We start from the raw sequence: 12,445 nt of genomic DNA on the forward strand, positions 1-12,445 counted from the left end.
CAGGGGAACATTGATGAGAGGACTGACAGAGAAAGAAAGCCTTCCCCTGGAGCTGATGCCCTGAATTTGGACTTTTAGCCTACTTTACTGTGAAGAAATAAACTTCTCTTTGTTAAAGCCATCCACTTGTGGTATTTCTGTTATAGCAGCACTAGATGACTAAGACACTACCTGAACATTCTCCTAAGGATTATTCTTATTCCAGATTCCTCATAACTCCCCTTCCCCCAAACACCCTCCCAATGTACCATTTGCTAACTAGATCTTTACAAAACACTGCTTTGATCATATCACTTTCTTATCAAATGCTTTAATAGCCCCTGCTGCCTAAACCATAAAGTACAGATTATTAGCTTGGCCTTTCAGGCTCTCTACAATGGGTGATGTATATTTCTAGCCCTCCAACCCATTCGTTACTCCCTTAATATGATCTCTATGCTGGTAGAAAGAAACTACTAACTCTTAACTAAGGAGACCTCATAACCTTCTTTCTCTACATCACTGATAACATCTTTAAAAAAATTCATCATCAAAAACTGCCCTTTATTTTCTCTATCAAACTCCCCTGCTTAAAGCCAAACATAAATACTACCTTCTCCACATAACTTCCCCTGATCATTTTAGCCTGAAGCGATAATTTTCTCTTTTAAATGATTATTTTCAGCCTTTCCCATTCCTGCACTATGGCCTGAAAAGTATTTGTTTGTGTACAAGTCTTACTACCTTCTCAACTAAATCTTAAGTCCCTGAGGACTTCCTTCTTGAGTCCCTTGCATGACATTACATATGATAATCACTCAATTTACATGGAATTAAAATTTTTCCCAAACCTCCTCCCACTCTCCAACTACCACAATCTCCTCCTCTTCCATTGTTTCAATAAGTTTTTATTGAGCTCTATTTTGTTCAGTGGTAGAATTCTCATCTTCCATATAGAAGCCCCTGTTCTATCCCAGCCAATGCACCTCATACACAGCGACCACCCATCTGTCAGCGGGGCTTGTATGTTGTTTCCTTGCTGAACAAGTTTCTGCCCTAAGATGAGCTAGCTAGGAAGAAAAGTCTCCTGATCTACTTCCAAAAATCAGCCAGTGAAGAACCCATGGATCACAATGATCAGATCTGCAACTGATCATGGGAATAGTGTGGGACGAGGCAGTGTTTACTTCCGTTGTGAACGGAGTCAGCAGGAGTTGGGGGCTGACTTGAAGGCACATAAAAATTATTCACCAGGAACTGCATTAGGTACCAGAGGTGCATAGGACATTCATTGTCTTTGTTGTCATAGAGTTTACAGTCTAGTAAGAAAGGCAGACATTAAAATGGAAGTTTATATGTGTTGTGTGTGAAGTACACATGTTACAGGAATATATAGCAGGGGGAGATACTCTACCAGTTCCTAAAAGACTGTTGCTTTCTTTATAATTTAGGCATAATTATATCATTAGGATAGCTGAGAATATTGAAAAGGTATGGCTGAATAAAAGGAACCATACCATAAATATTTATCATAACCTAGGCTTAAATATCTATTTCCTGGAGCCTATCATAATACCAATCAGGTATTAACTCATTTTAAGTGAAAGAACTTATGCTAGGTACATTACACAGTATTTTTTGTAATCTTCACAACAGTCTTCCAAGGAGGGCATCCTTATTCTCATTTTAGAGGTAGGAAACAGGCTGCAAAATATCAAAGTACTCTACCCATAGGCCTACTAACTGGGGGCAGAAGTGGCTTCAGACCCCCAACACGTTCTTTCTCCTACATGCCATAAGCCGATCACACGCAAGTTTCCTACACAAGCATGCTTAGCAGTTAGGGGCTGGACGTCCCAAACCCTCCTCCACAGGGTGTCAGCCTTGAGCAGTTGGCCAAGGGTGGCAACACCATAATAATTTAAGAATTATTTTATTCTATAATTGTCTTGTAAATCTACCTAATTCATGATGCCTTGTAAAGGTTCTCAACTGGAATGGGAGAATCAGGACCACACCAGGCATAATCCATCCCTGTAAATAGTTTTCAAATTAAACTCATTTTTTAAAATTGATGATCAAGAAACTATGTATTAGACTTACTGCTTATTATTTTTGATATATAAAATATATGAACAGAAAAGAATACCTTTTAAAAATTCTTCCTAATTTTCCTTCATCACAATAGATTGTTCTACTCTAACCTATATCTTAAATTTCCTGATAATGCAGCTTTAAGTACGTGGGACAAAATGTGTTCTAGCTTGTTTCTAATTCTTATATATTAGAAATTAATGTTGAAAAGGAAATACTTGATTTGTTTCTTTATCACTGCATAAATGGCATTTTATCATCGTGAAATACATATTCAGCCATGTCCAATTCTATATCCTATAGAAGTTAGTAAAGAATTTTTCTTCTGAATAAATATTTACTTACTTATACAATTTTATATTTTATTCTTGATTTTTTAAAAAAGACTGAAATTTTGAATCACTGATTAGTTTACTACAGAATTTCTAGTTTTGTCTGCTGATTCTACTTTTAAAATTTTGGAGGGAGGGAGCAAATGAGGGTAGAAATGTTGTTAAATTGCATTATATCACAATATATTTTAATGTCCATTATTAAAGTAAATATATTGGTAAAACAATTCTTTGTATAGCTTACATTTCTCCTACAAGCAATTTATAAAATTATTTCAATGCATTAAACAAAACAAAGCTTCCTTAGATGTTGTATATGATATTTGCACAATGGTTTTAATACATATGGATTTAATCTTTTGATTCCAAAGACCATTATTTTTGGCTACGATATGTTAACCAAAACATGTTTCTTATCTAGTACTGAAAAAAAAGAAAAATAATTCTTAAGTCATAAGCCAACATCCAACAAAACATACCAAATCTTAAACAATTAAGATGCCTATCATTTACTTAAAAAAAAGAAAACAATAAATCTCTAACCACAGAAGATTAGATTTTGTCCATCAGTTAGCCAAATGTTTTCATTCCAAAGATATTAAGTATCCTTCTCAAACTCATTTTACTAGTTTGCGGCAGAGTCAGAATAAGACTACCAAGTTTAATCACTTTTGCATTTTACTATTCCATTCTTGAACTTTTAAAGACAGAATTACTAAAATTTTATCATTTTAATCACCTACTAGAAAAGAGAATCTTCTACTAGATATTAACCTACAACGAAGGAAGTGGTTACAATGCTATATACTAATATTCATCTAAGATAGCAAAGCAATGGCATTTACCTTAAATTTACGTCTCTGCACTGCACAGCTGTTGAAGAACCACAAGTCTGTCTCATGGCTGTAAATGTAACAAGAACAATAATGCGACCAATTTTCATACCTAAACTAAATTAAGTAGATTTGTCATAGGCTAGAAAATTGATAATGTATTTTACAAAAAAATAAAATTTATGTGTACCTGTGCATGCGTGTATGCATGTGTGTGCGTGTGTGCGTGTGCGTACAGTAATTTACTCTTTCTAATCTAGAAATTAGTTTCATGAAATTGAAACAATTACATATACTCTTTGCCTCATTTTCCTCATTATGGATGACTATGGGCACATGAACTCTAGGAAAGGCTAGGAGTAGATATAAATAAATAAAACAAATTAAAATGAGAGGGTGTTTTCATTGTTATCAATATGGTATGTTTTCCTGGAATATATAGCAAGAATGTAAAGAAGAAACATTTGGCAATGCTTGGGTTATTATCAGCTCCCATTTGCATCACAATCTTTATATATTATTCATCAATATGTCATATAATCAATGTACTACTGATTGGACCTATTAAACTGTTGTTTCATATAATGAATAGAATATGTAAACATGTTTCAAATACATATATTCAGATATATATATATACACGAAAGCAAAATCACTACTACAATTGGTACTAAACCTTGTGAAATGTGATGTTTTTTCTTTCCATTTTGCATAAGACATGCTAATATCTATGCCATCTGCAGTACAAAAACTTGGAAAAAATGTAAGTGAAAAAGTAATAGTAAATATTTGTCTGCTAGAAATAGACTCTCTACCATGTCACACTTCAAATCTGGCCACCACTCTTCAGATTTAAAAGAAATTCAGGTGAGTGTAACAGGCAACCGAATATTGTTCTTGTGACTTGAGCCATCAAAACAGATTTTTTAAAAAATCTGTATTTTCTTTCAAAACTTATAAAATAGTTTTCCATCAAAACTCTACTGTAAATGAAAAACATATAAAATCTTTTTTGGTCTTCTAAAGATATTATGCTTGATATAGTAAGAACTATCGTGATCTGTTAAACAACAAATGCCTTGCAAACGCAGATTTTAAAACTTTCTCAATTATTCTTTGAATTTTTATAAAATAATCTACACCAACTCTATACAAAAAGGTTGGTTAATCTTGTAGTTAAGTAGAAAAACAATTAGACTATGAGGATCATGTAAGAAAAATTTTAAAATGCTAACTTCATATTCAATGGTGAAAATTTTTTTAATGGTTAGAATTTTTAACAAAATTATTATACCTTTTCTTTAACATAAGTGGAAAATAGTGCAACTCACACTAAATAGTATATACAGATGCAATGATAACTTGTAAAACAATAGATGTGTAAGCTACTATAAAATACTATTAGGTTTTCATTAGACTTTTATTACAACCCCAGAATGTCTCCAGTTGCTAAGCTTATCAACCATTGGGAAATACTAAAAATGTAGGCTCACATTATATTAATTTCAGCCTATATTTTGGGGAATAAATAAATCTTCATCCACTATTTCTAAATTCTCTTTCATAAAAACCAACCTCTCATTCCTATGATATTTTGGCATTACCAAAAAACAAAACTAAAAACAAACCCATTACCATCGAGTACAAAAATAATAACAAAATGCTACAGGTTTATAATCCATTCAATGGATATACATTCATATTAATATGCATCACAAAGCACTAAATATAAGTGACCCAATGAAAGTCTTTGCGGTAACAGTCAGCAACCGAAACTGTTAAAATGTATTCACGATACTTTAAACAACCTTTCGTGATAAAATAACAAAATTAATGACTTCTCAAAATTAGAACATGAGCAACAATTCCTCATTTTAGTGCCATTAATATTCCTACATTATATGTATGTGTGTGTTTTCCAGGGAAAAAAATGTATATTTTAGTTAAGCAAAGTATCAAATCTTGCCTCCCTTTACAACAACAACAACAACAAAAGAAAGAAAGAAAAATTGAAGACCAGTCATTCTTTCCAGAGATACCCTGGTAACCAGCAATAAAGAAACTTCTACTGGACTTAGCTTTGGAGAGGAAGAAACAACTGTTAATTCCTCTATTTTGTCAAGAGACATGATAAAATAGAATTAGGATAATATGTAGTGTTTTTTTCAGATTTTTGATAGACAATAACCTCTTTTCTAACTTTAGCTATTGTTGCCAGCATCTAAACCTTCTATTCTATATCAAAAGGAAACCAACATTCCCAACCTGAAGCCATAATGAAGATAAACATTTCATTTGCTATCATCTGTGATTTCTATGTAATTTTTTCTCTGTCATGTAAATGAATGGAGAGTCACTCAAGGAATCAGGTAACTGATGAAAATACTCCAATCAGTGTTATTATTTGGGGAAGGGATGTGATAGTGAGGAAGGTGTGTTACTTCAGAATTACTGATTAGTTGAAACAAAAGAATGTGAAATTTATCTTAATAGGAAAAAAATAAGAAGAACCGTGAACTCAGACTAATTCAATAAAGCTTTCATTTGCAATTAAGGCAGTCACCTCAACACTAGAGTCTACTGAAACACAATCTCTATTCCCAAGTTCCCCCTCTCCCTCCACAATGGGTTTGTTCCCAAATAAAATACATTCTCTTCTCAAATTTGTCTAAGAACTATAAATTTAATCCAGTTTTTAGGTAACAAGTAGTTTCTGGATTGTATAGATCAGTAGCTATAACTCTCTGACACACAAACGAAGCTTTAGAAGGTCATCATGTAAGACTAGGTTACTAACATTTGTGAGTATACCTGAAAATGGAAACAGAAAGCAAGGCCACAAAAAATCCAAGATTGTTTTGTTAAAATAAAGTTTCATGAGAGATGTTTGTGCCTTTTCTTAAAACTAAACTTGTTGTCTTATTAGATATGTATATAACAGATGATACAGGAAAAAGCATTGCTTATCTTTCAACAGATCTGATAAACATTTCAAGAGGTGTTCTATGCAACTCCAGATCTACCTTCCAAAGATTTTTTAAATATACCCTACGGATGTTTTTTTCATCCCAGACAATGTCCTATATATTTTGGCTAAGAAGAATATATAAAACAATGGTTACATAATGAAACAAAAAAGTTACTTTAAAACACACAAACACACACACACACACACACACACACACACACAATCAGTTTCACAGGACAAACATAGTGCGTAAGGACAACAAACTCCAGAATGTGTTTTTATAACTGTAGCAACAGCAATAACTCCTTGGCAAACTCAAACAGTTTTTTTGGCAACCGTGGAGGTTTTCTGCATTTGTCACTTGGATACAACTGCAACATGGATCGTCTGAGACTGCTTTGTTTCCTTCCACAGCATTTTACTATGATTTTGCTTTTAAGGAAGAATTTTCACATTTTAACCTATTTGTGAATAAAGTTCCATTAAAAACCCACAAGGGAGTTTTATACAAAAGTCTTTATGCCTATGAATACCAAATGTGGTTCCTATATAATTTTTGCACTGAGTGACCTTGTAAACTTTTTAAATCTATGCTAATAGAAAAGTATTTTTCTCTTCAGTAGATGCAATGAGTTCTATTTTTGAATTAAAATTACCTGCATATGTGAATGTAATAATTTCCTGTATATATATATATAACCGAGTCTGCACATCTGTTATCATTATACACATCTTTTCAAATAAGACCCCAAGGACAGGGGTGCTTTACTAACCTGCAGTGGTCTCTGTTTATCACTGCTCTTTGGGGATTTCAATCCACTTGTTTGCTGCTGTAAGAGAAGTTGTCTTGCTGCCTGGAGAGCCTAGAAGTAAAAATGTAACAGTATCTAAATATTTTGTTGAAAGGTAAACTGATTACCAGTTATTCTTTGGCTAATAGTAAAAGACTCCAATATATGAGAATCCCTCATTCTCCTTCCTAGAGGGAACCATTAAATATTCTTTTTTTTCTATAATACACAAAAAAAAAGAAAAAAGAAAAAAATTCACATAACACACATATATGACTTCACTTAAAATCATGGGGATGCATGTAGTCCTGCAGGAAATAAAGTTAATTTGTTTAAAGTGCTTAAAGAGGAAAAACCATAAACTGCATCAATAACCTCATTTCCACAAGGAACTTGTCTTTGAGTGTTCAACTAAAATGCCCACTCCCTTTTAAATTATCCTTCAATTTGCATTTCCACATTACAATTTTGAAGCAAAAGCAGTAGACTTCAAGTGTTACCGGAAGCTGTAATTAAATTTGACAAATCAACATCAGATTATCTTGAAAGTGAATTAATAAGGATTTTCACTAAAGATTAAGAACACTTTTTTATTGTACTTACAATTCAAGGGGAAACCTCTCCTTTGACAAAATAAAGTGCAGTTTTAATGCCAAATAAAATTGAGTGGTTTTCATTTGCATTCTTAGCAAAATCAGAGAACAAAGAAATTACCACTCAACCAATCAGGTTTGTTTCTGTGTGTGACAGAATACCAATCAAAATAGAAGATGTTTTCATTTATTTTTATGTTTTCTTTCCAGCTCAGGAAAATAAAACTGAACATAAGAAATCAACGTGAGCATTTCATCTGCTGGAAGAGGGGCAGTTTGGTGAATGTACTATATGAACTTATCATAGAAAAACTGGTGTCATTAAGCAGAATGCATACTGAGTTATTTTAAGGCAAGCAGTGTAAACGAAAAAAACTTTTTAAGAGTCTCTACTTTAAAAACTCGTTTTCTCTTTCAACAACTGAGTTCAATGAACACAAGAGAGAAAATTTTTCAACATATAAAATGAAAATAAATCATTGCCCTACTTTGTTGTGAGTCACTATTTTAGAATGCAAGAGAAATTTTTCATGATGGGGAAAACATCATTAGATCAACATTATTCTATAATAAGTAAGATTCTCAGCTGATAAAAAGTACAATTTTGATTGGAATCAATGATCTGGTTTTTAAGAGAGTTTCTAGTATCCATGACAACAGTTGCTTTGACAAGATGTGCATATGGCATTACACTGCCAGCTGGTGTGAACAATGTTTGAACTACTGCATTGAGATGCTGAGCAAACAGAAAAAGTTGCCACGTCTTAACCCTCAGGGAAGGCAGTCATCCCCTGATCAATTATGAAAAGACAGAGAGAGGGCTGCTACAGTCTGGCTCCAAGCAAGTTTTCTGAGAAGGCAGGCAGACATAGAAACCAAAGTAAACAAACTGAATGCACTAGCACCATCTCCTAACAACACTGATTTGTCTCCTATAGCAGGATCTGGCAGAGTTTGTAAAGCATACTTTTTACATTTGGAGACACACTCATTCCCAACAATCTTGTTTTTTAAAAAAATTATAAGTAATTACAAGTCAACCAAAGGGTACCATATTCCAGTGAACTCAGGCAGTTTATTATAGAGCTTAGTTTGAAACAAATTTTAAAAAATAATTCCATAAATACTTTGTTATCTCAAAACTCACTACTTGAAAACTTCACTTGGTATTCTAAATAATATAACTTTCTTCTTTTAATCACAACTTACAAAATAACTACAAATGATATTTTTCAAGTGGAAATCACTACAGTATGACATAGGCTATGCCTATCTGAAATTCTCAAAATTAAGAAAAAAAAAAAAGCAGTCAACTATTTTACTGCTTTGATGCCCAAATCCACACGGTTTGCCTAATTTTTTCATATAATTGTTTTCTCGCTTTTAGTTGATCAGTTTATTTTGTATATATACAGCCTCATTTCTACTGAATTCTGTAATCATTTATTATCCTTGAAGTATTCTAATGAACACAGTTTAGAATCCTGGATTCATGAATGATTACAACTAAAAGCAATCTTAGAAATCAACTAGTCTGACCCCTTCATTTTAGAAAATGAGAAAAATGAGGCCTCGAGTGGTCAAATGGTTTATTCAAGGTCACAAAACAATTTATTAGTGCTTTGTTCAAGGTCTCCAGCTTTCCAGGCCAGAGTACATTCCAGGGTGCCAAACTCTCTGTTCCGTCAAAGGAACTGTTTGATGGCAATGAGTAAAACTCTAGTAAAGGAGAACATATGACACCATAATGACACTATTCGCACTCGTAAAGAGAGCATCTACATTTTCTCAGAACTTAAAAAGGAAACTACCTATAATCTTTTTGTCCTGAATTTGTGTTTGAATAGAATAACTATCACAGAAAATATATTGTTTTTAGGTTAAATGTCCTCACCATTCTTGACTTGGATTTCATCACACAATCCACCAATACCAGTTGGAATTCTAAACTCTTATAACACTCTGACCACTTGACCAGGTACTAATAAACCAAAATCAAACCCACTGTCGTCGAGTCAATCCCGACTCATAGTGACCCTACAGGACAGAGTAGTACTGCCCCACAGGCTGGTGAATTCAAAGTGCCCAACTTTTGGCTAGCAGCCAAGCTCTTAACCACTACACCATCAGGTATTACTAACAGAAATGCAGAATTCTTGAGCTGGACAAATCTTTAGAAATTGTCTAGCCTAGTTTATCATCCTGTAGACAAGTAACTGATGACCCAATACTACCATAGCTTAATTAAAGTCACAAAGCAGGAATGCAGCAGAGCCTGGTCGACAACTTAGTCTCTTGTCTTCCAAGCCTAGGAGCATGTCTATTTCACCATACTTTATTATATTCATTCAACGCAACCCAAACAAGTAACCCAAGATATGTAAATACACAATGGCTATAGAAAGACACCAGAAAGTTCAATACATTAGAATCTCAGCCCATCAAAACATCAGGCAAAAGCATACACTTACACTGTTAATAAAGGAGTCAATAATAATAGAACACTGCAAGATAGCTGGCTAAACCACACTTCTACTTATTAAAGTACCTTGGTTTTCATATGCATTTACAATTTTCTTTACTGTAGTTGAGGATCATCTTTCAATACAAACTCCAGGAAAAATACCTACTTGCCTATTTTGACATTCTTTTGGTATTGGTAGAGATTGCTATAGTAAACATTAGAGGTGGAAGGACAAAAAACAATTCCAAAAGATCAGGAATGATTTAAAACTCTTAAGCAGAAATCTTTGGCAGTGTGCATTCTAACTGCAGACATCACATGACATTTTTATTTCCAGTATTCTGCATAACACTTTAGGACTGAATTTCAATAAACAGTTGCTCAGAGACATTTAGTTCATCTTTATAATTTATTACTGTAGCTACTCAAAAGATGAAAGATTATGAGATAAAACACGTCCATCAATATAAGGTGTTAGGCGTCAAACTGTATGAAATATTAATTTGAAAATCACTTGTCCATTTCAATCAGTAAATAGAATAGATAAATTCTAGGGTCATTTCTAAAGTTCTATGAATCCTTTAGGTGTTTATATGATCACCCCTTCTCCCAAAATTAATTTAGACCGAAGGCGAAAGATGTTTACAAAATTTCTTTTCATCATGGCTGAGTCTGATTCAAATGAACGACAACAAGAAAGAGGTTTCCAAGACAGCCAAACCATATCTAATTTCCCCAAACACACTGGTTTTGAATTAAGGGTGCACTTTATTTAATGAGGTTATCTAATTTTAGTAAAGCTTAAGAAAACTAAGATAGGACATTTAAAAAATTGGAATCAGATTAAATTAAAATATTTTGTAAAAAATGAATAAAAATCTTAGTAATAGATTAAAGGTATACATTTTGTGAGCTGCAGAGGTGTGGGAATGCACGTTTCAATGCAGTTTGCTCTTAAATTGAAAACTAAACTAAACTTTTGTAAGAAAAGCAAAGCGCAAGCACAGCAGTAACAACTTTATACTAGAGATGCATCTCACAGTCAAAGTTTCATTTTAATGAGTAGGTCACTGTGAGAATTAATTAAGCGTCTTGCAAAAACTTTTTGTAAACTTTGTAAGATCAATACTTTGAAGAAGTTTGAAAACTTTCACCAAAAATAAAATTATTTGAGAATAGTTTAAACACACCCAGTGGAAACTAAAAAATGTTCCATATAATAAGGTTTATAAGTAACTTCTTTTTTTTTTTCCAAAGTAAATGCACGTATATTTTGGGGGAAAAATAGACATCACTCATATCTTTCTCTATAAAAACAGGAATGCTTAACCTATCAGCCTGTTGCATTTGAGACATTAAAATGAAAAATGACATCTACGCCCATTAATATCTTCAATGTATAAACAGCACAGCGTGACACATTCTTGAGAGCTGAAGGCTACAAAATCTCTCTGAAACATAAATAACAAAGCACTCACAAGCATATTTGATGTTGATATTCATCTCTGAGAAAAACACTGCTGCCTAGGCTTCTTATGAAAATAGATGCAGCCCAAATGGATCTCCTGTAATTGGTTTCAGATAGCGAGGTCAGAAGAAATATGATACAAGAAACGATTATGTGGAACAGGCGAAACAAGAATGTTTACACAGGCACTCCCTAGTTATACTGACAAGGGGTGTATACTTTGCAGATAACCAGAACCAAAAAAAAAAAAAAAATCTGCCAGCAGGACATCCACATTTTTGCTCCTGATACTCATATATTTTAATCTTTAATATATTGTCTTTAACATGTTACTTTGAATACTGAACATAAAATAAGTTTTCAAACAGAATTTTTATCCTAATTATTTTCACAAGCGGGGTTGATAAAAAGCATATTCGGATCCTTCCACAAAGGATACGAATTCCTATTCTATTTTGCCTTTCCTTGCATTATGTTCCCACTAAAGGGAATGTACTGATAAATGTAATCTGAAGTCTCATAATGCTATTTAATAGGAGAAAATTAATCATCTAATTGTCATAACCTATTTTCAAACAGCAATCTATCAGAGTGAAATTATGCATCTGTAGTTATTGACCTTTCATTTTATTATACTTGATACATAATTAGACTATGTTTGCTGGAAAAAAAAAAAAGCTGATTACTAGAAAATATTTTAAAAATAATTATTTTTGTTTCACAGTATATTTCACATAAAGTTAAAAAATAAATGTGTGGATATATTGTGCCCATATTGTGCACCACTATGGAGGCTAAACTGAGAAGCTAAGTTCATTTATTTTCAGGTGTATGCCATTGTGAGAGTAGTTAATTACTTGTAAAACATCCTCTATACCTGTCAGATGTCAGGTCATTTTTGCTTAACACTCATGATACAGATT

General features: G+C 33.0%; 1 protein-coding gene across 13 annotated transcripts in view; it reads right to left on the reverse strand.

Annotated features, from left to right (window-relative positions):
* The window catches only part of FOXP2 (forkhead box P2), a 281,403-nt gene that overhangs the window by 162,896 nt on the left and 106,062 nt on the right, over positions 1-12,445 (reverse strand). For 11 of the 13 annotated variants that reach the window (XM_012557349.2, XM_012557348.2, XM_004382570.2 and 8 more), the window contains one exon: positions 6,980-7,069. In XM_012557349.2, the coding sequence (XP_012412803.1) occupies positions 6,980-7,069 (90 nt within the window). Of the gene's footprint in view, positions 1-6,975; positions 7,070-12,445 lie in introns of all 13 variants that reach the window. The other 2 variants (XM_004382567.2, XM_023737020.1) reach the window with 1 other exon arrangement.

The sequence above is a fragment of the Trichechus manatus genome, unplaced genomic scaffold, assembly GCF_000243295.1.
Source record: "Trichechus manatus latirostris isolate Lorelei unplaced genomic scaffold, TriManLat1.0 scaffold00096, whole genome shotgun sequence".
NCBI lineage: Eukaryota > Metazoa > Chordata > Mammalia > Sirenia > Trichechidae > Trichechus > Trichechus manatus.